The sequence below is a fragment of the Buteo buteo genome, chromosome 17 (genome assembly GCF_964188355.1).
Source record: "Buteo buteo chromosome 17, bButBut1.hap1.1, whole genome shotgun sequence".
NCBI classification, from domain to species: Eukaryota; Metazoa; Chordata; class Aves; order Accipitriformes; family Accipitridae; genus Buteo; species Buteo buteo.
Genome location: NC_134187.1, coordinates 495,670 through 521,577, shown reverse-complemented (window position 1 = coordinate 521,577; position 25,908 = coordinate 495,670). Strand labels below are relative to the sequence as shown.

At 71.2% G+C, this 25,908-nt stretch overlaps 1 protein-coding gene across 2 annotated transcripts in view; it reads left to right on the top strand.

Moving 5' to 3' along the window:
• The first annotated feature begins 208 nt into the window (after positions 1–208).
• DNMT3A (DNA methyltransferase 3 alpha) overlaps positions 209–25,908 on the top strand; it is a 44,640-nt gene continuing 18,940 nt past the window's right edge. The window contains exons 1-4 of one of the 2 annotated variants that reach the window (XM_075048826.1): positions 209–330; positions 6,986–7,220; positions 12,610–12,714; positions 23,649–23,919. In XM_075048826.1, the coding sequence (XP_074904927.1) occupies positions 7,152–7,220; positions 12,610–12,714; positions 23,649–23,919 (445 nt within the window). In that variant the 5' untranslated portion in view covers positions 209–330; positions 6,986–7,151. Of the gene's footprint in view, positions 331–6,985; positions 7,221–12,609; positions 12,715–23,648; positions 23,989–25,908 lie in introns of both variants that reach the window. The other variant, XM_075048825.1, reaches the window with a different exon arrangement.

Below are 25,908 nucleotides of genomic sequence, written 5' to 3'. Positions count from 1 at the left end.
CTTGGCACGGCACGGCACGGCACGGGCCTGGCCCATCCCAGTGACACACACACACACACACACACCCCCCCCCCCGGCACAGCCCGGCCCCGACGCTGCCCCCGCGGCCGTTTCATCCCGTCCCGTCCCGGGCCCGCTCTGGACTGCGCTCGGCGCGGCCCGGCGGGCGCTAGGACCGCGCGGCGGGCGGGCGGCGGGCGGCGCGGCTCGGTGCTGCAGTGGAGGCGGCGGCGCTGCGGGAGGAGGCCTCGCCGGGCAGCGCAGCGGCGGCGGCGGCTCGGCACGGCTCGGCACGGCTCGGCACGGCGCGCCGGGCCCGCACCGGCCCAGGTAACGGCCCCGCGGCGGCGCGGACACGGCGTGGCCCCCGCGGACCCCCGGGACGGGGCGGGCAGCCCTCGACTCCCGCCGACTCTCCCCCCCCCCCTCCCGCCCCGAGCCTTCCCCTCCGCCTCGGCTCGGGAGGACTCGGCTCGGTTCGGCAACGCTCGGCTCCGTTCGGCTCGGCTCGGTTCGGCCCGCGGAGCCCGGCGGGCGGCCCGCACCCCCCCGCCCCCCGCCGACACCCCCGCCCCGGTGTGTGTCCGTCCGTGTCCGTCTGTCCGCCTGTCCGCGTCCCGGCCCGGGGGGCGTCGCGGCGGCGGGGGCTGCGGCGGGGCCGAGCCGAGCCGGGCCGGGCCGGGGGGCGCAACGCCGAGCAGGAAAACATGGCAGCGGCCGGGCCGCCACCCGCCGGGCCGGGCCCGCCTCGCCGCTGCCCCCCCCCGCCCCGCTCCTCCGCTCCCGGCCCGGCCCGGCCCCGCTCGGCGGGCGGGGGTGGCGGGCGGCGCGGCCCGGCCCCCGCGGCGCCGCCGTGTCCTTGAGCGCCGCGCCGGGCGGCTGAAGGGCAGCGCGGGGCCCCGGCCCGATCCCCGCTGCGGGGCCGCCCCGGGGGGGGGGTGTCACCGCCGGTGGGGGGGGGTCGTCGTCCGCTTCCCCCCCCCCAGGGCCGGTCCCGTCGCGCCCGGCAGCGGAGACCCCCGGGGCGAGACACCCCCCACACACACACGCCGGGGCTGCTGGGGGCCGGAGAGCCGGGGGGATAACCCCCCCCTCCCGACCCGCTGCGGGGTCGGTGCCCGCAGCCCCCCGGCCCGGCCCGGCGCTGCCCTCCCGCGGGCAGCAGCAGAGTTCGCCCCGGGGGGCTGGGGCGGGGGGGGACGGGGACGGGCTAGCTGGCACCTGCCAAAAGTTTGATTTTCTTTTTTTTGTTGTACCCCCAAAAATGCGTGTGTGTGTGTCTGTCCCCCACCGCCGCGGGGAGCCAGAAGAGCAGCAGCCCGGGGCGGGGAGGGGGCGGCGCGGGGCAGAGGCCTGGCAGGGCGCTGGGTGCTGCCTGCCCGCTGCCTGCCCGCTGCCTGCCCGCTCTCGGGCTCCTCCGGCCCTGGCAGGGCCACGGCCCGGCCGCCCGCTCGCTTCCCCCTTTCCTCTCTCTTTTATTTTTTCTCTCCACCCCTCCTCCTCGTTTTCGGGTGTTCGTGTGTGCGAACCTGTGGGCAAATGAAATTTTCCTCTCCGCTCAGTTCCTCTTTCTTTATTTCTTCCCTTTGTGTGACGTAGACGGTGTCACCACGGGATTGGCGTTCGGTGCTTGCATTGCTGCACCGAGTGCGTGGTGGCAGGAGCCGGCCGTGACGGTGGGTGCCCGCATCCTGCCCGGCTGTGCCGGGGGGCTGCCTCTCGCCCACCCGGACGGGGAGACCCGGACCTGCCCGGAGCAAATCCCTCGAAGCCGGCGGCCGCGGGGAGCCGGAGGGGAGAGGATGTTGTCGTACCCGGCGGCTGCTCCCGGCAGCTCCCGCGCCTGCACTGGCCTTTCGTGCTGAGTCAGCTCGAAACTTCCTAGCGGGAGCCTCTTTTCGTGACACGCAGCGCCCGCCGCCTCTCGAGGAAAGGCGGGATGCTGGTGCCCGTGCCGGTCGCCGGCTGGCGAGGCCGCGGCCCAGGCGTTCCCCCGGCTGCCTGCGTGACCGCCGAGCTGCCGAGCACGGGTGACGACTGTGCCTGAAATCCGGTGGCGGCCGCTGCTTCGCCACCGGGGCTGCCGCGGAGCCGCCGTGCCGGGGCGGCTGCTCGGGGACCTTCAGGTGGTGGTTTTCATACGGGTATTTTTAGGACCGCACATCTGCGCGTCCCTGCCCGACGCCTTCCCACGGGCTCTGCCTGCGCCCCTGCCTGCCTCAGGCAGGCCGGGCCATAAGCGAGCGTGCGGTGCCCTGCAGCACCTGGAGGGGAAAGCGTGTGGGCTTGCCAGGTAACCGCCGGCACGTGTGTGCGTGTGCCCAGGACATGCGTGTGCCAGGTGCACATGTGTCACAGCGGCTTCGGCTCCATGGGAGGAGCCGGCGGTGTTTGGGCGTGCGGTTTCGTGGGGTCGGAGATGTTGTCTGCTCTCTGGTTTGCTGCAGGAACCCGCTCGCCCTCGAGGCCGTGCATTGGTTTGGGTTTTTAACGCCGGCTGAACCGACCTGCGGAGTGGGACTCCCGCCGGTGCCACCGTCGCAGCATGGGGCAGCGGCACGTGGGGCCGCACCGGGGAAAACTCGCCTAACCCAGCAGCTGGGGCCAGAAGGGGCGTCGGGCCGAGCCGCCGTCCCGCTTCCGCACCGCGCTCCCGCCGTGGGGCTCGGCACGCGCGGGAACGCGCTGCCGCCGGTTGGGCCTGTTCCTGCGGTTAACCGCCCTTCCCAGTTCAAAGCCCGTACCTGATTGCCAGTTTGAATCGCCCCGGCTCAGCTCCCGGCCCTGCTCCGCTGCCAGCTGGAGGGTTTCCGTGGTGCCCGGGGCTCTGCCCACAGCGGCACTTGCTCACCGTAATCACATCATCTCTCGGCCTTTTTTTTCCCCAAGAAGCTGAGCATGTCAAGCTCCTCGGCTCTCTGCGGCGAGGCGTTCCCGGAGCTCTGGAGCTCGCCCGCAGCTCCTTTATGAACCCCGCCGGGTTTGCACCGTCCCGCCTACAAAAGAGCACCACGTCCCGGTGCTGGGGTGTCCCGCGCACGTGACCGTCCCGTCCCGTCCCACGGGCCGTTTCATCTGACCCCGGCCCTTGCTAGTGCTTCCGCTTTGCAGGGTCCGGCTCTCTTTGGGGCAGCAGCCTGTGTTTCGGTGTGGTCGTGGCGTGGCTTAGCAGCGCAGGGCAGCGCATCGCTCCTGGGGGTGCAGTGTCGTGCAGTGCATCGCTCCCCGGGGTGCAGCATGGGGCTGGTTCCGTCGTGCCAACCAACCTGGGGTCCCCCCTCCACGCCGCATCTATTTTTGGGAGCAGAGGGCGCCCGCCGGCGCCTCGTCCCTTCAAAACCCCCACGGGAGCCGGCAGCAGTTCCCAGGCGGCTGCAGCGAGGGCAGGAGCTGCTGCACGTGTGGCCGGGCGGGCAGCTGCTTCCCTGCCCGCCACGTGCACCCCCGAGCAGCGTGGCCAAATATTTTGCTCGTAAGTTATAATTACGGGGGATGAGGTCAACTCTTTGCCCGCGACGGTGGTTTCGGCGCAACCATCTGTCGGAGGCGATCGCAGGGGAGCTGCCGCCGCTCGGCTAAATTTTGGGCCCCGGGGGACACCCACCACCCCGTCCCCGGTTGCCCCTGCCAGCAGCACCCACGCCGCGGGGGGGCTGTGGGTGGGGGGGAGCGCCCCGCCGTGAGTCAGGGGTGGGGGGCGCAGGGGGTGGGGGGTGACTCACGGCCGCGGCTCCCGTCCCCTCTGAGTCAATCCTGAACTTCTTCCCCGGCGCTGGGGAGGAGGAGGAGGAGGAGGAGGAGGAGCGCGGCTGCCCGGGGGTGGCGGTGACTCAAAGTGACAACAACAATAATAATACGCTGCGGCACTTGTCACGGGAGAGGCGTTTGGACGGGGTCCCTCGCGCGTCCCCACCACCTTTGGCGGTGGGGACGCGCGAGGGACCCCGTCCAAGCCCGGTGGGTGTCGCCGCGCCGGGGGATGCTGCACGCAGGGTCACGTTAGGACAGGACGGGGGGACTGCGGTGAAGGTGTCACCCGCCACCGGCACGGGGGGCTGTCGGGGACCCTGCTCGCCGTCACCTAAAATGGCCGTTTGGGTTTCTGCGGGTTCCCGGCTGCGGCACGGCACCGGTGGGCGCTGGCGAGGTCCCTAAATATAAAAAAGGCGGGTTTTGGGGGGGGGGGGGGGGGGGGATTTTTTTTTTTTTGTCAATGCCGCGTGTCTCATCCATCCATCGCAGGTAACCTACTTTGAAACGCCTCTGCCGCGCGGCGAGCGTGACTCGCCGGGGCCCTGCCGTGCGGGAGCGGCACGGCGCGGGTTGGGGCTGCCGGTTCCCCCGCTTACCGTCAGCCGTAAGGTCAGCCCGAGCAGTTAAATAGGGAGGCAGGAGAGAGCGCAGCGAGTCCCTCCCCGCGCTTCGGCGGCGAGCGCCGGACGAGGGTCTGTCCCCCCCACTGCCGCCAAGCCACCGCATCGGCGAGGGGATGCCCCGGCGCTGCAGGAGGAGGGTCTCGGCGGCCTAGCGCGGGGGCACGGCGCCGCAGCCCCCCGTCCCGTCCCGCTGCGGTGGGCGAGCCTCAACCGGGTAAGAGCGCGGGGGAGCGGGACCGGAGCCGGGGGCCGTGGCGATACCCGCACGTACCCTCCCGGCGGGGCCACGCTCACCCCGCGGGGCCGGCGGTGGGGCTGGGGGAGCGGGAGGCAGCCGGTGCCGCCGGCTTCTCCCCGTCTTTGTTCGGCGGCCGCCGGCCCGGGGCTGCCGCGGGGTTTGTACGCAGCCCAACTATTTTTAGTGCGTTTGGAGACCATGTTTGCTGGAAGCGAATCAAAGCGCGCGAGCTGGCCCTTCGGCAGCGCCAAGCGGGGCGGCTCACGGCCGTGCGCTCCCCGGGCACCGGCGATGCCGGGGGTGGGGGGGGGTGGTTCACCCACCCCCGGGGCTGCCGGAGGGACCCCGGTGTGGTGGGGCCAGCCTGGGGGGCCGGGGGCCGCCGAGCCATTTTCTAGGGCTGCAGGGATGTTGAGGCAGGCGCCGGCAGCAGCACTGCAGGGCAGTGCAGGCAGGGACATGCCGGGCTCCCCCGGGGACACCAGCACCCTCTTTTGGGCACGGGGGGGGCCCGCCAGGGTGTCTGGGGTGCCCCTGCCGCGGAGGTGCCTGGGTGCAGCCGGGGTGTCCCCGGGCGCTTCCCAGCGGCACGTGTCCTCCCGTGCCCGCAGCTGGGACTTTGCTGAGGCACAGCACGGTGGGAGCGGGGCTGGGGGCTCGGGGGGGTGGGGGGGGTGGGACAGGCCTCCGCCAGCCGCTGGCCCCGCAAGCAGCACCCCGGGGAGGCAGCTCGCAGGGAGGGACGCGGGGCCGAGATGGCGCAACGGGCTGTGCCGAACGGCATGCTGCGCCGTGCCGTGCCAAACGGGGTGCCGAGCTGTGCTGAACGGTGTGCCGTGGTGCTGGCGCACAGCAGCTGCCAGACGGGTGCCTGAAGCGGTGCCATGTGGGTGCTGGGGGTGCTCGGTGCCAGTCCCGGCCCCGCACTGAGGGGCACCGCGGTGCCCCGGGTGCCGGTGCGGGGCAGAGGTTGGCAGTGGCGGGGGCCAAGCCTGCCAGGCTGGGGGCAAAGGGGTTCCGCGGGGATCAGGCGCAGGCCCTGCGCCGCAGAGGGCTGGTGGGGACGGTGCCCTGGGATGGGGCCAGGGACGGGACCTCCCCCAGGGGCTCCCCGCGCTGGCAAAGGAGACGGACGGGGAAGCCCTTCCCTGGCTCCCACTAGTTGGCACGGGGCTGTGCGTGGTGGGGGAGGGGGGCAGACTGCACCCCCAGCCCTCACCCCATGTCCCCATCCTGCTTGCTGCACCCCCAGCCCACACCCCCAGGTCCCATCCTGCACCCAGCACCCCCAGCCCGCATCCTGCACCCGCATCCCACGCTCCCGGCTTGCACCCCCAGCCCGCACCCTGCACCCCAGCCCGCACCCCACGCCACCATCCCACCCCCCCTGCCCGCACCCCCTGCCCGCGTCCCACCCCTGCCAGAGGGGCCGTGCTGGGGCAGGGGGGGAGAGCCGGGGCAGGGACGGTGGAGCTCCCACCCATCTCCCACCCTCTGGCCCCGTGCCCAGCACCCTGAGCCCCCCGGGGTCCCCATGCATGCGGCGGTGCTGCCGCGGGGGCAGGGGAGGCTGCAGCCCTGGCGGGGGCCAGCCCCCCCCCCCCCCCAGCCCCGCAGGCAGCCCCCCGCTGCAGGCAGCCGTGGGGACGGGAGGAACGTGTCGGGTTTTGAGTTTCTGTTCCTAGCAGCAGCGGCCCTGCCCGCCCGGCAGCCCCCCACCCCGCCGGCTGGGAACGGGCTGCGGCTGGAAAGCTCTAGAAACAAATTGCAGCTCCGGTGCCAAAGGCAACAGCAGCCTCGGCCATGGCTAATGCAGGCAGCGTTTGCCATAGCAACAGGTGCTGGGGCTGACGCCTCCTCCGCAGCCCCTGCCTGCACCCCGCACCCTGCGGAACGCACCCCGCACCCTGCACCCCGCAACCTGCACCCCGCACTGCGCACCCTGCAAAGCGCCCCACGCTCTACCCCGCGCACTCTGCGCCCTGCAGAATGCGCCCCACCCTGTGCGCCGCGCACCCCGGGCTGTGCACCCTGCGCTGTGCACCCTGCGCTGCGCGACGCACGCCCCGCACCCTGCACCCCACGCTGCGCGCCGTGCACCCCGCACCACGCCGTGCCCCGTGCGCCCAGCGCCGCTGCGCCAGCCCTGTGCACCTTGTGCCGTGCACCCCGCACCGAGCACCCCGCAGCGGCGCGGGCTGGGGCTCCGCCGCCGGCCGGAGGCGATGCCGGGGACAACGGCCTGGCCCAGCCCGGCTGAGTCAAGGTTGTGGCGTGTTAATAATTGCCGGGGGCCGGGGCGCGGTGCGGCGGGCGGGGGGCGGCAGGGCCGGCGCTCCCCCTTCACCCCGGCCCTCTCTGCTTCCCGCAGGGGCAGGAGGATCCAGGCAGGCGGCAGGACGCAGGGGCTGGCCGCTGCGGCGGGCGACGGCTCCCGGACCCCCTCCTCGGCGCAGAGAGCCGGAGCGCGGCGGCGGCGGGGTCCGCTTTGGTGCTGAAGAGGCGACGGTCCCAGGCGCCTGCCCTCGCTCCCCACCATGCCGTCCAGCGGGACCCTCGACGCCAGCAGCCCCGCTCCGAACCGCGAGGCGCTTGACACGCACAAGGTAGGGTCCCGCCGCGGCTCTGCCGGCTCTCGGCAGGCGGGGGGCTGCCGGGGGGGGGGGGGCCCTGCTCGCGCCGCCGCCGTCCCCGTCGCTGGGCTTGGCGCTGCTCCTGCCGGTGCCAGGGCAGCGGTGGGCTCCAGGGGGTCCAGTTCATTCCTGGCCAACGCTGGCTTGGCAGGCGTGCGGGAAAAGGGGGTGCGGGGTCGCCACCGCCGCGTGCCGGCCCCGCTTCCCCCCTCGCTGCAGTGGGGAGCGCGGTGCCGGGCGGGGGGAGCCCTGAGCCGCAGCCGGGATTAGCGAGGATTGAGCTATTCCTGGCGGTGGGGGAGCGCGGGGAGGGGACGGGGAAGCGGAGTCCTGCCGTCACCTCCCGGCGGCGGCCAGGGCCAGGGCCGGGGCAGGCCCAGCTGCGGGGAGGGGGCTGCCGCAATGGCAGAGAGCACAGGGTCGGGGGGGCATCCCCAAGGCTGGGGGCTGCCCCGGCTCTGGGGCTGGGTGGGTGGCGATGGGGCGCGTGGTGGGTACGTGTCCTGGGCTGTGGGGCAGCGGGAAGGGGACGCGGGGCGTGAATCAAGAGGTGGCCCCATAGCCTCACCGCTGCCGGGCTCGGGCCCTTGTGCCAGTCCTGCTCCCCCCACGTGGGGGTCCCGCCTGCTGCGGGGGCTCAGGGGTCGCTGCACCTCCTCCTGCCTCCCCATGTGCAACGCTCGGGCTCAGGCAGGACCCCCTTCCGTGCCAAGTGGCACTCGGTGCACGCTCGCCTTCTCATCGCTGTACCGTGCGAGGGGCTCGTGGCCCCGGCGGATGGACCCCCATCCCCGGGACGTGTCCCCCCTGCCTCGCCAGCCGAAGAGCGGCTCTGCAGGGAGGGCTGTGCCCCAAACCACCCTGCCTGCTGCGGGACGGAGCGGGGCTGAGCGGGGGCCAGGCGGGGGGCTGGGGGTGCAACGTGGATGTAGGGCAGGGCAGGCGAGGGGCTGTGCTGGTTTTGGGGAGGCCTGAGCCAGGGCGGGCGGCAGGCTCTGACCGCATCCTCGGTGCTCCCTGGCGTCCTCGCCGCACGAGGACATGCTGGACCGGTGCGGCTGCTCCCGGTGCCGGCAAAGGCATTGCTCTTCCCGTGGAGAGGAGAAGCGTATCGGCGGGTGCAGGGACAGGGCCTGCCCTGGTCAAGGCGTGGGGACCGGGGCTGGCAGCCAGCTGGATGCTGTCCCGCTGCGGGCAGCGCAGGGTCGGGGTCATCTGAGTTCCTCTGGGCTGGCTCAGCCGTGGCGGCTGCGCCGTGCCTCCTGCGCTGGTGCTCCCTGTCCTCTGGCCATCGCTCCCGGCTGCTGGAGGGGCTGATCCCCGTGTCCGTTGGGAAGTGCCCGGCATGTTCTTGGTACGGCTGGCGGGTATGAGTAAACCTGAGGTCGGTCAGTCGGTCTCGTGCTTTCCCCCATGGCGGGTTATGCCGGAGCGTGTGCATGGGGCCGAGCCCACCTGCGTGGGTCATGGCACCGGGAGTATGAGCGAGGCGGCAGGGCAGCCCTCAGGAGGTGGACGCGGCAGCCCACCCTGTGTTTTGGTGTTGTTCTGGAGGTGCGTGGCAGAGCTGACTTGGAGAGCGGGGCGCAGGGCCGCGGTGCCAGAGGGACCGCCTGGAAGAGCCGTGGGAGAAACCAGTGCCTGCGATGCAGCTCTGCTCACCCTCGAAAGCAGAACCGGTGCCGGTCCCTGCGGTGCCAGCGACCCACGTGGGCTGGCAGCGAGCACGCTGTGAGCGCGCCCGTCTGAGCGCTGTCCTGGCCTGACCCCGCCGGGACGCGGCCACGCGTGGAGGTCACCTCTGCCGAAGGGACGCGCGCTGCCTGCGGGGCCAGGAGGACGAGGCCATCCCCTGATGCCCGTGGCACTGTGGGTCGCGGCAGTGCCGGCTGCCTTCGGCACAGACCCGGCGAGGCTGAGCTCCAGCTCCCGTGCAAGGTGGGGGGTGTCTGTGCACCCACCTTCTCCCGCCCCACCGGGCTGGTTTCCCCCCACTACCAAGGGCTCCCTGCTTCCGCCTCGCTGCCGGCCCGGCGCAGCCGGGAGCTGGGACCCGGTGCAGCAGCTGCGGAGCCAGCACTGCGTCATGCAGCAGCTCTCCTCCTCGGCGGTGGTTTCCCTCTGGGTTGTTGCTTGGCAGCGGCGCAGGAGCGCAGCGCAGGAGCGCGGTGCATCGGGGACGCGCCACGCAGCCCCGCGCCTGGCCGAGCCCTGGGGAGAAGGGGAGCGGGGTGATGTATGGGGAGATGACTCAGCTCCGAGCTGGCTGCAGGCAGCGAGGGGCTGCGGCACCGGCACCCCTGCACCGGGCCGAGGGGAGCAGATACCCCTCGCAGCCCTTTGCACCAGCCCTGCTCGCGCCTGGGCTGCATCCCTGCTTCTCAGGCACTTGCCCCACTTTTGGGGTGCCAGCCGCGCCCTGGGGGGTCCCTGCAGCCCCGGTGCTGTCCCAGGCTCCGCGTTCCCCAGCTCAGCGCTGCGGACACCGTGCTGAGCCTCGTGGCAGGGCTGCCCCATGTTTGCACCGGTGGGGCCGGCTCGCGGGGCGCTCGCCTTGTCCCCGTGCGCGCTGGGGGCACCTCCTGTTTCTGCAGCGGGGACCCCCGCTGCCCCCCCCCCCCCACCACCGCAGCGTCCTTCAAGCCAGCTGCCCCACCGGTGTTCTACGTGCCGGGTGCGTGCAGCGGTGTGGGGAGCAGAATGGAGCCCTCGGCACCGATCCTGGGGGGCCAGGGGCAGTGCCAGGGGCAGCGCCGGAGGGTCCCACACACCACGGCAGGAGCTGGCCGCTGCTTTTGCAGGCAGGGCACTGTGCCCAGCACCGTCTCGCCAGCACAGGGCAGGGCCGGGCCCAGGCCATGGGAGGAATCACAGCAGTGCCTGCTGCTGCCACTTGGGTGGTGAGACGGGGCTGGAGCAGCACAGACACCCCCCCCAGGGGACTGCAGCCCCCCCGAAAGGCGACATTGCCTGGGCACCCTGCAGAGCACTCCCCAGGGCCCCCCTCGCCTCACTGGCACCCACCAGGTGCTCCCCGGCCGCATCCTCCCCCAGCCGCAGGAGGATCGGCTGCCCGGCACAGGCTGTGTGCCAGCGCCGTGCACTTGACACCCCGCCGTACCTTTCCTTTACGTCCAGCGTAAACACTGCCGGGGCCTGGCCAAAGTCGGCGCGCGGCGTGGGGCAGCTGGCTGGAGCCGTGCACCGGCGCCCGGGGTGGCACCATCAGCAAGGGGACGGGTGTCGGGGGGCTCGCCTCTGCCATGGCATTCCTGCTGCCGGCAGCGGGGCTGGGCTGGGCCCCCCCAGGCTCCTTGGCGCTGCCGGGTGCCCCGGCACTGGCAGCGGTGGCAGGAGCCGCTCGTTTCCCCGTGGCGCTGGATGAAGCGCGGCCTCACCGCAGGGACAGGCTGTACGGCTGCAGGGCCGTCCCGGCACTGTGGGACCGGGACCGAACACCCGGAGGCGGCTCCAGCTGGGACAAAGTGCAGCGCCGCGTGGTTTGGCAAGGCGGGTCCCTGTGGCCGTGGCGAGGGGGGGCTTCGCTCTGTTCCCCCCACCAGCGGGCCTGCAGGGCAGGGACACCCAGGATTCCCCCCCCCACCCCGGGGACCCCGTTTGGCTCCTGCGTCGGGACGGAGCTGGAACCGTGATCCTGACGTCGTCCTTGGACCCGTCCCAAAACTTTCCGCCCAGGACCGTGTGGGGAGCGGGGCTTGGCCCAGGGCTGAGCTCCCGGGTGCCGAGGTGCCGCCTCTCCTTGCTCGGCCCTGGCTTCCCGGTCCGTGGCGCGGTGCCGGTGGGTGCCGGGCCTGGGCACGGTCATCGCGGGGCTGGCAGGGGGCTGGGGGCTGCCCTGCCCCACGCGCAGGCGAGTGGCACACGGCGACGGGGCTGGGGCGAGTGTGGTCCCGGCAGGCCGCCATAGTGGCTGGGGACAAACCGGCACGTGGCTCCCGTGCAATCCCACATGCACGGCCCCAGGCGGGGGGAGACGGGGGCACGGGGCGACGCAGGCTGGGTTTGGGTGGGCGGACGGTGGGCGGCACGGAGGGAGCTGGTCTGGGGGACCGTGGCCATGGGGCACCGCAGCCATGGGGCACCACGGCCACGGGGCATGGCACGTCCCAACTCCACAGGACCTTTGGACTGGACCCCCGCGGGAACGTGCCGGCTGCAGCGCGGCGGTGCTGTGGGCAGCGCTACCTGCAACTGCCCCGGCCCAAGGGGGAAGGAGGGCAGCGGCGGGCAGGAATGCGGCCGGGGCTGGCGCCTGCGGGGCCGTGCGAGTGCAGCTGGATGTCGGCGCTGTCTGGCTGCCAGCCCCATCCCCTCCCCGGCCTCTCCCTCGCCAGCCCCCCGCCGGCCTCTCCTCCTTCCCCCGCTCCCCCCTCCGCGGCCTCTTCCTGCCTTGGCTGCTGCCACCGCCGGGATCTTCTGGGGCTCAGGTGAAACCGGCCCCGCTGCCGCCACCGCCGCCGTGGGACACGCCGGGGACCCGGCGCAGCCCTCGCCCCGCATGCGCATCCCCCTGCCGTGCCGCGGCGCTGGGTGCGGGCCCCCCGAGCGGGGAAGGGGGGGCCCCCGGCACGCCGCGGTCCTCAGGCGGCTGCTGCGGCCCCAGCGCGGGGAGCAGGTTTATTTCCCGGGGCCTCGTTCCTGCTCCGCCGCCCGTGCTGGCGCGTGCGCCCTGACAGCACCCGGGGCTGGGGCACGGCGCCGGGGAGGGGGGACGGGGCGGCGGGGCGCCGGCAGCTGCTCCGGGGCAGAGCGCGGAGAGGGGCGCGCGGTCCCCCGAATCGCCCGCGCCGGAGGCGGCACCGTGAAGCAGGCAGCTGCCTGCCTGCTCGGAGGGCGCCCTGGCTCCTGCTGCCTGCCCTCGTCCCCAGGGAGCCGCATGGCTCCTTGCAGGCCTGCTGTGCTGCGCCGTGCCGTGCCACGCCGTGGGGCCCACGCAGCCCTTTCCGCATGCTGCGGTGCAGGAGCCCCCAGCCCCACGCACGCAGGGCTCCGGTGGGTTGCGGGAGCAGGCGCATACCCCCGAGCCAGCCACCGCACAGGGCCACGGTGCAGGAGGGCTCACCCGGTGAAGGCACCCAGCCCCACGGCAGCTCACGCCGCGGCCCACGCCCTGGCAGGAGCCGCAGTCGCCCTTCTAACGGTGCCCTGGGGGCCGCTGGCCTGGTGATGCCGGCAGCGCTCTGCCTCGCCGGCCAGGCGCTCGGCCACGCACGGCCCTCTGCGGTGCACCCACGGTGCCGGCGATCCCAGCGCCGAGCGGGAGCGGAGCCGTGCCCAGGACCCGGGGCTGCCCGGCCCCGGGGCTGGCGGCGTAACCGTCCTCTCTGTCTCCGGCTCGCAGGGGGAAGAGGAGCCCGAGGAGAACCAGAGCAAGGAGGAGAAGCAGGAGCCGGGGACGCCCATGAGGAAAGCCGGGCGGCCCGGGCGGAAGCGCAAGCATGCCCAGGTGAGCCAGCGGGCGCCGGGCGCGGGGGCCAGGTGGGGGGCGGCGGGGCGTCCCCCCACGGGGCCGTCCCGCCCCGCCGCCCGGCGGACGTGCCGCGCTGGCGGGAGACTACGGCTCCCGGCGTGCCGCGGGCCGGCCCGCCTCCCCTGCGTGCCGGGGCACGCGGCCGCTCGCTCACGGCCCCAGCAGCCTCCGGCCGGGAGGAGAGCCCAAGGGCGGCGTAGCGGCAGGAGGGGAGCGTTCCCCCCCCCCGGCCCCCACTGCTGCCCCCTCCCCGCGGCCCCCGGCAAGCCCCTCCTGTGCCTGGTGGCAGCAGCGTTCCGCTCGGTGCAGCTTCGGTCGAGGCCCCGCTGTGCATTAGCTCTCCGTCTGGTGGGGGGCTGGCACCCCCGTGTGTCCCCCCCCCGTCCCCGAAGCTGCTCAGTCCTCCTCCGGCTGCTGGGGCCGGCTGGACATGGGGAGCGGAGCCTCCCCGGGCAATGATACGCGGCTCCCAGGCTCGCGCCAGCAGCTGCAATAACAAGGCGGATGCGAGTGCGGGGGGCCGAGCCCCCGCCAGCTTCCCCGGCTCCTGCCGCGCAGGCGATGCCCACTCTTAAGCGTGCAGGGCTCGGCAAGCTCCCGGCTCGCTAGCCCAGCTGGCCGGGTTGGCAGCCTGCTGTGCGCCAAAGCAGCTGAAACGGCTCATCCCGGGGAGCACCTCGCGGGGCCCCGGCGGTGCCGCTGGCCGAGGGGCAGGCACGGGAGAGCGCCGCGGTGCTCACAGGCCGCCGTGCCCACGGCGGGGGTGCTGCGGGGTGATGGGGTGCTCGGGGCTTTGGGCGGCAGCCAGCTCTGGTGGGGCACCGGGACAGGGTAGCCAGGGCTGGGAGAGGCACTCGTGGAGGCGGTGGCTTGGCCCCCTCCAGCCGTGGCCTGTCATGGTGCTGGTTGAGGAGCCATGGTGGCTTCCTCCCTGTCAGCTGGCCGGATGTCGTGCCGCCGGCTGCTGGTTCCACCGTGAATTCGGTGTTCGGAGGAGGAGCGGAGGTTCCTTTCGATGCTGAAGCCCCGGAGGGAAGGTGCACATTGTCACCCTGGTCCCAGGCGCAGGCAGGGCTCGGGCAGCATCCCCATCCCCTGGCTCCGCGGGAGGGGACGTAGGGGCAGAGCTCCCTGGTGGGGAGACGAGCGGGGCCGGGGCACCTTCACTGCTAGAAGGTTGCAAAACCTTTTTGCAAAGGTTTCCGGCTGCAGAAAGGGTTAATCCTGCACTTTGACGTGTCCAGATCCTTGTTGCCTGTCCTGATCCGTGCAGTCGTGGCAGCGGGGCTGGGGAAGCCAGGACGGCATCGCCTGGGGCGGGCGGGGGTGCGATGGGGCACGATGGGGCGCGGGGCTGGGAGCCGGCAGGGGAGCAGGCAGCCGGGCTCCGAAAGCTGGCTGTAAATCTGGTGGGGCGGGAGGTACGTGCCGGGGCGGGGGGAGCCGTTTCGATGGAAGAACAATGCTGGCACGGGAACAAATGGGGAAAGTCATCGGGAACAGACGGAGCCTGGGAACCAGGAGGTCTCTGGCCATCCGAGCAGGCAGCCCCGGGAGCAGCCCCCCCCCAGTATGGCGGGTCCGGAGCAGGATGGATGGATGGCAGCGGTGCCCCGATGCCAGGCACCTCCCAGTGCCTCCTGCAGAAGAGCCGGCCGGCTCGCGGCGAGTGCCCGTCCCATGTGCACTTGCTGCATGCTCCCGCATGCCGCACCTGCCCCGTGCACGGCGCCGGCCCGCCGGCCGGCCAGTGGCTCCCGCTGCCAAGCAAGTGGAGCTGGCAAGCCCCACAGCCCCGTGGGCACTGCCAGGAGGCCGGGGAAAGCCCCAGCCGGGTGTGAACTGCTAAAAATATCCTCCCCGCTGGAGAGCCCCGCGGTGCCGGTGGCTGCAGGAGCAGCCCCTGGACAGGGGCACCAGGCTGCGGTGGAGGGGAGCCGGTGTGTGGCGTGGGGACCCTGAGCGAGCGTGCTGGCTCCTGGGGGACTGGCCGAGGGTGCCCAGGACCCTGCTCGCAGGGACCCATCAGGCAGATGTGTTGCAGGAGGGTGCTGAGCACCCACCTCAGCCTGCGCCTGGGGCAGGGACATGAGCCCTGCTTGGGGATGGAGCTTGCCGGCATGAGGGGGGCTCGATGTGGGACTGGCAGGGGGTCTGGGCACTGAGGACCCATGCTGCTGCTGCCTTCCCTTCCTAGCACATCCATGGGGTGGGGAGCTCAGCCCCGAGACCCCCATCAGGGCCAGGACCCCGCAGGGTGCTCAGTGGGGTGCAGAGGACAGGCAGGAGCTGGCAGGGAGGCGGGAGGAGGAGATGCCGACCCCTGGTACAGGCAGGCCTGCCCACGCCGGAGCGGGGGGCAGCGGTGCTGAGCAGCGGGCACGGGGACAGGCAGAGACAGACCCTGGCAGGAGCCAGCAGCTGCCGGGCAGAGCGGGCAGGGTGGGGGGAGCCCTGCCTGGTGGGGGTAACCGGCCCCTCTGTTTTCCCAGGTGTCAGAGGTATTTTGCCTGGGGTGTGATGCTGTTGGCCAAGGCGGGTGGCCTCCCCAGACCCCCGCCCTGCCAGGGGGGCAGCTAGGGGGTCTGGCTGGGGATGGCCCTGCAGGGACAGGTATCACGGTATCTGTGAGCCATGCCGTGCCACGCCGAGCCGTACCGTTCTGAGCTGTGCCGAGCCGTGCCGGGCCATACCGTGCTGTCCTGTGGTGCGCCGTGCCACGTTGAGCCATGCCATGCCACGTTGAGCCGTGCCGGGCCGTGCTGAACCACGCCTTGCCGAACCATGCCATGCCGTGCCTCCAAGACCAGTGCCCCCAGCCCCAGCTGGGCCCGGCAGGGGCTCAGCAGTGGGACACCAGCGGCAATGTGGACGGTGCCGTGGATGGCAGCGGCTCTCCCGAGACCTTCCCCCTGGCAGAGGGGACATGGCCCAGGGGCTGCCCCATCCCCTGTCCCCTCGCCTGGCAGCTCCCCACGCCCTGCGGGTTTGGAGCTGCCGCTGGTGCTCCGGCACCGGGGTCGGCACGAGGCTCCCCACGGGCTGCGGTGCATCAGGGCTGTCCCCCATCCCTCTGCAGGGACCGGTCCCCAGCGTCAGCACACATCTCCGGCGCAGCCAGCCCCCGCGCCGTGGCCGAGGCCCCACTGGTGTCACCCCGGCAGCGAGCGAGGCAGCAGGGCCGGCACGGGGCCGTCCAGCCCGGCGGGCTCCCGGCAAAGCGGCGTCCTTGGCGGGAGCCCAGCGGAGGGGAGGGGAGCGGGAGAAAGGCAACGCTTGTTCCCAGGGCCCGGCCGGCGCGGAGGAAGCGGGTGGGTGGGCAGGAAGGCAGACCCGCCGCCGGGGACGGGGACGGGCGCCGGGGCGGCCGGGGAGGGGCAGGACCGCAGGGTGGGTCCCGACCTCCCCTTCCCCTCTGCCGCCCCGGCCCGGCGGCGGTGTCCGAGTGGCAGCACCGGGACGTGCCAGCGGCACGGGGGGGCCCAGCGAGCCGGGGTCCGGTTCCGACCCAGGTAGGGAAGCAGCAGCAGCGGTGGAGCCGGGGCACCAGGTTTGGCTGGGGCGGGTGTTGAGGGGCTGGAGGCACAAGGGTGCGGGGAGGCGGGTTTCGGATGGGTGCCATGCCAGGGCATGCCAGCCATGGTGCCGGGTGGCCTGCGTGTCCCTGTCCCGGTGGGCCGTCGTGCGAAGGGACGCGGTGCCTGTCCCATCCCGGGGTTAACCTCCGACGTGCCCCCTGTCCCACTGCGATGTGGACGGACCCGCCTGCCCAGCGCAGCTTCCTGGCATTGTCCGGCAGCACCGCAGGGCCTGGGGAGCCCCCCGCCGCGGGCAGGGAGCCGGGGCCGAGCGGGTGCCACGGCAGATGCGCGGTGACGCCTGTTTCCTGAAAGCGCGGTGGGCCGGGGTCTGCCGTGCTGGCGGGAAGGGGCTGCCAAGGGCGGGGCTGGAGCGGGGCCACGGCGCCGGGGCGGCACGCGGCACGTCAGCCTCCATCTGCTCTGCTCGGCCGCGGCCCTACGTGGGGAAGGGGCGGCACAGCTCCTGGCAGAGGGTACGTGGTGCCGGCAGGGTGGTACTCCCCGGCCGCGGGGCCGGCGGTGATGGTTAATCCCGGTGCCGGCGCCGTGGCCTCGCAGCCCCGAGGGGAGCGCATGCCACCGTGCTCCTGCCACCCCCGCGCCTGCGTGGCCCCCCGGGCACTGTCCCGACGGGGGGAGTGGGCCAAGCCCCCCGCAGCCACCCCGAGCCCCCCGCAGCCGTGCCTCGCCAGCCCCCGCAGCCGCCTAATCCGGAGCACATTGCTGGCCTTCCCGTTTCCTCCCGGGAAGCCCACGCAGCCCCTGCGATTGTTTTCAGCACAGTGTCCAGGATGCGGCCCTGAGCGGGAGGCTGGAGTGGGGCTGGGAGCGGCTGGGCCCCCACCACAAGCTGCAGCCCGGCCCCGGGACCGCATTGGGGGGACGGCAGCCGGGGACCCCAAGGGAGGCCAGCAGATGCTGGCAGGCAGGGGACAGGGCGGGGGGACACCGCGGGAAGCGGGTCCCCTCACACTCGCCGTGGAGCCTGCTGTGGGGACAGAGACCCCCGGCCCGTTTCCATGAGGGACGTGGGATGGACCCCCGCCTGTCCCTCCGGCTACAGCCCCTGGCAAGGAGCTCCGGCGTGCAGCGCTGGGGTGCAGCCCCTGAGCTCCGCTTCAGTTTGTCTGTCTGTCTCCCTCCCTCCCCTTTGCTCCGGGCTGCCCCGTCCCCTCTGAGCCAACTCCGGCCCTTCCAGCCGCTCCTCCTGCCCTGAGGCCCCCGGCCGGCTGGGGCGGTTGGGGCGCCGGCGGTGCACGGGCACGGTGGGACGCAGGCGGAGCGTGCGCCGCACAATCACTTCCAGAGCCAGCGCGAGGCCCAGGCGCAGGCACGGCGGCGCTGGCAGCCCCCTCCCCTCCGCCAGCCGGGGACTTTGCTCTCCGGCATCCATCTCGCCGACGGTGCCAGCTCCCTCCGCTGCTCCAGGGCCACGTCCAGGCACACCGTGGTGTCCCTGCAGCCTGTCCCACTGCCGCGGTCGGTGTCCAGGCCTCCCGGGGCTGCGGTGTCTGTCGGCCAGGCACGCCAAGGTTTGTCCTTCAGCCTCCGTCACCCCGCGCACGCCCTCGCTTGTGGCCGGGAGCTCCCGCGCGGTGGCCTGGCACGACACTTCCACCCTCCCGATGGCAGCGGTGTCTGCTCGGTTGAGCGGTGCCCTCCCCAGGAACCGGGCTTTGCCGCCTGCCGCAGCCGGTAGGCCATCCAGCACAGGGAGAGGCTGCCAGGCACCCGTGGGACTGGCGGTGGCTGTTCGTGTGTCCCCGGCGCGTGGGTGTGCCGTGGCCCCCGCCCTGGTGTGCGCACATCGCCGGCGCGAGTGACACCACCGCACCGTCCCCGGGTGGGAGCGGGGCCAGCCTGGCTCCAGCCGGCGCTGCGGCCAGGGGCTGCGCGGTGCGAGCTCAGCACAGCGGGTGGGCATTTGGGAGCGCTTTCCTGCGTCCCCGTGGGCAGCCAGGCATTGCGCTGGCGCGGCCGTGGCTCCCCGCCGGTGATGCCAGACACCCTGCGAGGGTCCCCCCCAGCCCCCAATACCCCTCCTGCCTCGCCAGCCCCTTCCCCGCTGCGGGTTGCGGAGCGGCACGTCTCCTCCTTCCCGGCTCCGCTCGTGGCCCCTCGGCACGACGGCCCCTGGCCCCCCACACACCGGGGCTTGAGCCGGCGAGCGAGCGAGCGAGCGGAGGAAGTGACTCTGCCAGCGAGCCGGGGCGGCCAGGCCGAGCAGGAAGCGCCCGCCGCCACGGGGACGCGGCCGCCAGCGCGGGGAGGAGGCGCCTGCGCAAGGGCGAGCGGCGGCCGGACGGGGGTCTGCGCGCCAGCCGGAGGGGATGCACCATGGTAAGCGTCACACGCACCCCCCCCACTGCCGGGCACGCCTGGGGAGGGGGCTCCCGCACCCCGTGGGGGAGCGGCAGGCGGCGGCGGCAGCATGAATCCGGGGAGCCCTGGAAAGCAAAGCCGCCTCCGCCACCTGCTGCCCCCCCCCCCCGAGCTCCTGCCTCACACCTCGGTGTCCCCTCCCCGGTCCCATTTGCAGCAGTCGCCGGGGCAGGGAAGGGTGGGCAGCACGGCGGGCACCCCGGCAGCACCGTGAGCACCCCAGCTCACGTCAAACCTGGCTGGCAGCTCGGCATTTGCTCCCTGGCACCCTGCCACCGTACGGTGCATCCTGGGACATGTAGTTTGCTGGGGACAGACAGAAGCGTCCCTGCAGCCGGCTCCCCTCCGTGCCACCCCGGCACCGCGCCAGCCCCTGGCACCCCAGCCCTCCTGTGCCGTGGGGAGCTGGGAGGTCTGAGGCAGAGGTGGGGGTGAGCGGCGGTGCAGGAAAGGTGCTGGTGGGCTGCCTGCCTCCGCAGCGTGGCCGCGTTTCCTGGCATTGCTGCCGCAGAGACGGGGGGGCCCTGCTCCAGCCCCGGTGGGATGGCAGGCAGGGTTGGGCATGGCTGGGCTGGGAGCAAACCCGGGGCCTCTCCCCGATCCCTAGGATGCAGATCCTTGGGATCCTGCAAAGCCCCCAGCGCTCCCGGCTTCTTGCAGAGCCGTTGCTGTGGGTCGGCGCAGGAACGGGGACAGGGAGGCGAGCGCAGGGCTCAGGGGTGCGCAAGCTTGTGGAAGTGAGCACGGGACACAGGATGCACAAGCTCACGGAGGCGAGCATGGGGCACAGGGATGTACAAGCTTGCGGAGGCGAGCACGGGGCACAGGAAGCAGGGCCGGGTGCCGCCGCCTCAGCTCCCGGCCCCGGCGACACCGGGAGGCAGCGGCAGCGGGTGTCTGTCCTTAGGGCGTTCGGCCACCGGTGCTGGGCGAGCAGGGGTGAGGCACCCCGCGCCCGTGGGCAGCGTACGGGGTCTCCAGGGAGGAACGGTGCCGGTACAGCTCCGCTGGGCCGTGCTGGCGAGGGCCTAGCCCCAGGGATGGGGCCCCCCGTGCACCAGCACGGGGTGAGCACGTGCCCCCCGGGAGCACAGCCGGGAGGGGAACCGAGCGCTCCCCGGCTCGGCGGCAGCGGGGCTGACCGGGGCCCGGGCGAGCGGCAGAGGCAGAGCCCACCCTGCCGCAGCTGCGCCGCGCACCCGGCTGTTGCAGTGACGCAGCAGCACTTTCACTCTCCTTCGCCACGGAAACCGCCGGGCCGGGCTGCTCCTCTCGCTCTGACTCTGCTCCCGCTCCCGCTCCCGCGGCCGCCAGCCCGCGCCGTGCCACGCCGTGCCGTGCCGTGCGGCTGCCCCGGGGCTGGCGCCATGGCGAGGGACCAGCGACGCCATCCCCAGCCAAGCGGCCTTGCTCGCGCGCTCGGCACCACCGTCTCCTGCGCTCACGTCGGCGCCGTCTGTCACGCGGGCACGCGCTCGGGCCCGGCGTGCCGGTGAGTGCCGGCGCAGACGGTCCTCCCCCGTGTCTCACGCTCACGCACGCTCGCCGCTCTGTCGCTGCACTCGCGAGCCGGGGCCGGCTGCACGTTTCCTGCGGGCACCAGCACCGCCTGTCACACACGCGCACCCGCCTGTCGCACATGTCGGCACCGCCTGTCGCATACGCGCACCCGCCTGCGAGTGTTGGCGTTGCCCATCTGACACGCGCACATGTGTGTCACGGGCTCCGGCTGTGCCTGTCACACTCTTTCCCACTCTCACACTCACCATGGGCCGCGTTTGCGTGTGTCATGTTTGCACACGCGTCTGCACACGGGGTTGTCACAGGGCCTGGCTCCACCTGTATGCACATGCACGCAGGTCGTGGTCCCCGGCTCTGCCTGTTGTGCACACGCGCACGCGTACGACCGCCCACGAGCACCCGTCACGGGCTGTCCCTGCCGCCATGTACACGCACACACACGGTTGTCACGCGCCATGTCCCTTCCTGTCACAAGCGCATGCCGCAGTGGCTGGCTCTGCCTGTCGCACGCACATGTGCACGGCTGTCGCGGGCCCTGAGTCCACCTGTCTTGCACAAGCGCGCGCGCGTGCACACGCCAGCTGGTCAATGTTCCCGCTGCCGATGGGGACGGGCAGGAGGGAGGGGGTCCCGACGCTGGCCCCGCGCCGCAGCGCTGCAGCACAAGCGAGCCAGGCAAGACGGGCAGCTCCGGTGTCCGCTCTGCGCTGGGGGTGTCCTCACCAACATGGGGACTGGGGCAGCTGTGTGACATCCCAGCGTGTCCTTGTCCTGAGGGTACCGTGGCACCATGTTCCAGTCCTGAGGGTGTATGGCCGTGTGTCGTGCTGCTGTAGGTGTTGTGGCTTTGTGTCCTGGTCCTGAGGGCTTCGTGGTGATGTGTCCTGGTCCTCAGGGTTTCATGGTCGTTCATCCGGGTCCTGAAGGTGTCATGGCAGTGTATCCAGGTCCTCATGGTGTCATTTCCCTGTGTCTTGGTCCTCAGGGGGCCATAGCATTGTATCCAGGTCCTCATGGTGTCACCTCCATTTTTCTTGGTCCTGAGGGTGACGTGGCATTGTGTCCTCGTCCTAAGAGCGTTGTGGCGGTATGTCCTGGTCCTGAAGGTTTCATGGCCATTTGTCCAGGTTCTGAGGGTGTCATGGCAGCATATCCAGGTCCTCATCGTGTCATGTCCTTGTGTCTTGGTCCTGAGGGTGACATGGCTCCATGTCCTGATCCTCATGGTGTCACCTCCATTTTTCTTGGTCTTGAGCATGACGTGGTATTATGTCCTAGTCCTGAAGGTGTCATGGTAGCATATACAGGTCCTCATCGTGTTATGTCCTTGTGTCTTGGTCCTGAGGGTGCCGTGGTGTTGTGTCCTGGCCCTGAGGGCATTCATTGCAGTATGACCTGCTCCTCAGGGTGTCATGGCAGCGAGTTCTGGTCCTGAGTGTGCCATGGAGGTGTGTCTTGGTCCTGAGGGTGTCTTGACCACTTCTCCTGGACCTGAAGCTGCCATGGCCTTGTATTCTGGTCCTGTGAGTGTCATGGCTCTATATCCTGGTTCTCATGGTGTCACCTCCATTTTGTCTTGGTCCTCAGGGTGTCCTGGCAGTTTGTCCTGGTCCTGAAGGTGCCCCAGCATTGTGTCCAGGTCCTCTTGGTATCACATCCTTGTGTCTTGGTCCTGAGGATGCCATGGATGTGTCTTCTGTTTCCTAAGGGTGTCATGGCTTTGTGTCCTGGTCCAGAGGATGTCATGGTAGTGTGTCCTATTCCTTAGGGTCTCATGGCAGTGTGTTCTGGTCCTGAAGTTGCCATGACAGTGTATCCAGGTCCTCATGGTGTTGCCTACTTCTGTCCTGCTTCTGTGGGTGTCATGTCCCTCTGACCAGGTCCTTAGGATGCCATGTCATTGTGTCATGGTCTTGATGGTGTTACAGTAGCATGACCTGCTCCTGAGGGTGCCATGGAAGTGTGTCCTTGTCCTAAGATTGCCATGGTAGAGTGTTGTGGTCCTGAAGTTGCCATGGCTTTTTGTCCTGGTCCTGCGGGTGCCATGGTGGAATATCCTGGTCCTCAGGGTGACATAGTGGTGTGTCCTGGTCCTGGGGAGGCCATGGCCCTATGTCCTGGTTTTGGGGGTGTCATGGCAGTGTGTCTTTGTCCTGAAGGTGCCATGGCTGTGTGTCCTCGTCATGAGGATGCCATGCCATTATGTCCTGGTCCTGAGGGTGTCATGGCCACGTGTCCTGGTCCTGCGGATGCCATGGCATGGTGTCCAGGTCCTGAGGGTGCTATGGCAGTTTTTCCTGATCCTAAGGGCTCCGTGGCACCATGTCCTAGTCCTGAGGGTGTCCATGCAGCATGTCCTGGACCTGAGGGTGTCATTGCAACATGAGCTGCTCCTGAGGGTGCCATGGCAGCAGTCCTGGGGGTACCATGGCACCATGTCCTGGTCCTGAGGCTTTCATGACAGCATGTCCTGGTACTGGGGGCATCATGTCTGTGTGTCCTGGTCCTGGTCCTGAAGGTGTTACAGCACCATGTCCTGGTCCTGAAGGTGTCGCGACCACTTGTGCTAGTCCTGAGGGTGTCATGGCTTTGTATCCTGGACCTGAAGGTGCCATGGCAGTGTGTCCTGGTCCTGAGTGTGTCACGGCAGTATGTCGTTGTCCTGGTGGTGTCATGGCAGTGTGTCCTGGTACTGACGATGTCACCGCCATGTCTTTGTCCTAAGCGTGCTGTGGCATTGCGTTCTGGTCCTGAATATGTCATGGCCATGTGTCCTTGTCCTGATGGTGTTGTGGCAGCATGTCCTGGTCCTTTTGTCCCATGGCAGTGTGTCTTGGTCCTGACAGTGCCATGGCAGCATGTCCTCATCCTGAGGGTGACACAGCAGTGTGTCCTGTTCCAGATGATGTCACTTCTATATATCCTGGTTCTGCGGGTGCTATGGCATTGTGTAGTGGTCCTCATGGTGTCATGGCAGCATGTTCATGTCCTGAGGGTTCCATGGCCACATGTCCTGGGCCTGAGGGTGCCATTGTAGCCCCGTCTCACCCTGGGGCACCCTGCAGGCAGTGGCAGGGCGGCATGCCTGAGGTGCAGGAGGTGAAACTTGGCCTTTTTTGGCGTAATGCGCATTTGTCCCCAGGTTATCACTGGGTCGTGGAGCCGTGACTCTGGGGGTATAGGCTGTGGTCCTGGAGATACCCTTTGCGCTGCGATGGTCTGCGGTGGGGAAGTAGGGTCAGGGCAGGGGGACGGGGATGGGGACTGGATGGAGCCGGCCACCCTGAGGTGGTGCAGGGGCTCCTGCCGTGGGGTCCGGTGGTGGTGGCCAGTGGTGCCGTGGTGGGGCGCGGGTTGGGGGCGCGAGCGGGGCCACGCCCCCCCGCCAGCGCCCATCGCAGCTCCTTTCCCTCTCCTTCTCGGCAGGTGGAAAGCAGTGACACCCCCAAAGACATCGCGGCCGTCCCCAAGTGCCCCCCGCCCTGCCCAGAGGCCAGCCCCGCCGAGCCGCTGCCCAACGGGGACGTGGAGGGGGACGGTGCCCAGTGGAAGGGCGCAGAGGAGGGCGGCACGAGCCCTAAGGGCGGGCGCCCCGAGGAGGACGAGACGGAGAGCCTGCCGGACGGCGAGACGGGCCGGGCGCTGGAGAACGGCCGCTGCACCCCCAAGGAGGGCCTGGACGCCCCGGCCGATGAGGGTGAGCTGGCCCCTTCCGACCCCCAGAAGAAACGCGGGAGGAGGAAACTCCTGGAGGCCGCAGAGAAAAGTAAGACCTTAGCGTTGAGGGCTCCCCGCTATGGGGCTGCGGCTCTGCCCGCAGTCCCACCGGCGCCCGCTGCGCCTCTCTGGGGACCCCCGGCCCCCACCGCCCTGCCCAGCATGCCGTCCCCACGAGGGGTCTGGGCTGCGGCGGCTCCCGGGCTGGGGAATGCTGCCGGAGGAGGAGGAGGAAGGGCTGAGCCCCTCCGTACCAGGCGGGATTTGGGGTGGGGGCAGCAGATCAGAGCGGGGGGCTGCCCTCGCACGCTCGTCCCATCGCGCCGCCCTTTCTGCCGGGCTCCACTCCTCCCAGCAGGACCAGGGCAGGCAGGAGGGGAGGTCGGTCCTCGTCCTGCCAGCGCGGCCAGTGCAGGTGCCCCATGGAGCAGGCATGCCCCTGCCTGCATGCGAGCCTGCCCCAGAGCGTGCCTGCCGCCGCCGGTGCTTGTGCCGCTTCGCATGGCAGCCCTGCATGTGCCGGGGGCAGAGCAGTAGACGCGTGCATGGTGCGGTCCTGGGGCCACGCTGACGTGGTGCCGAGGAGGTGCCGGCTGTGGTGCCGGTGCTGCTCTGGGCATTGCGCAGAGCATGCGAGGCAGCGGGCTCAGTGCTGCGCTGAGGATCAGCACCAGGCAGCAGCATGTGCTGGGGACTGACCAGGCTGGAGAGCAGCTCGGCAGAGAAGGCCCTGGGGGTCCCAGTGGACACCGAGCCGAGCGCGAGGCCGCAGCGGGTCCTCGTGCAATGAAGGCAAATGGCGTCCTGGGCTGCGTTAGGAGTGTTGCCTACTGGTTGAGGAGGCCACCCTGGGAGTCCTGGGTCCAGTGCTGGGCTCCCCAGTACAAGAGGGACATGGACAGACTGGGAGAGGGTCCAGCAAGGGGCCACCACGATGCTGAAGGACGGAAGCATCTCTGCTGTGGGGAAAGGCTGAGGGGCCTGGGACTGCTCAGCCTGGAGCAGAGCAGGCTCAGGGGGATTGAATCCATGCCTACAAATACCTGCAGGGAGGGTGCCGAGAGGACAGAGCCAGGCTCTTCCAGTGGTGCCCAGTATCGTGACCAGAGGCAACAGGCACAAACCGGACCCTGGGAGGGTCTCTCTGGCCCCCCGGGGCACACTCCTCAGTGTGAGGGTGACACTGGCACAGGCTGCCCAGGGCGGTGGGGGGGTCTCTGTCCCTGGAGACTCTGGTCGTGGTCCTGGGCGGCGGCTCCGGGTGGCCCGGCCGGGGCGGGGGGCTGGACGGGGGGACCCCAGCGGGGCCCAGCCCCCACCGGTCCGCGGGTTCGTTGTGTCCGTGATGGTGGGTGCAGGTCTGTGTGTGCAGCTTGGGGAGGGCTCCCACCCCTGCCCTCCCCCGCCTGCTGCAAGACCCACGGCTCCCCTGCAGACCTCAGGATTGTGGGCATGGAGCACCCGCTCCCCGGCTTGTGCCAGCCCCATGTGCTGCCCAGCTGTGCCCGTGCTCCTGGGCAGGGTCGAGGTGCCACGGTGCAGTGGGCACGGCACACTGGTGTGCTGCCTGCCAGGGCCCCCGCGGGGACCAGGCTCCTCGGGGCTGCGCAGTGTCTGTTGCTGGCTCCTGGCCCCGGCAGAGCTGCCGCTCACCGGGGACAGGCTTTCCCCCACCTCCCCGGCACCTTCCCTGCCTGCGGCTGCTCACAGGCAGGAGCAGCTCCGCTCTCTGCAGCCGGAGAGGGATGCCTGGCTCCGGCACGGGCTGTGGGGGAGCCCAGCACTGGCCCCAGCTGCCCCCCCGGGCACACACCGGCCTGTGGCCCCGCTGCCACTGTCCCTCTTGGCCAGGAGGTGCCGGGCGGCGGGATGGGGCAGCTTGGACCAGCCATGATGGGGGCTGTGCTCTCGCCACAGCGGGGCACAGACAGCTGGCAGCAGAGGGGGCACAGAGCTGGGGTGTCACAGC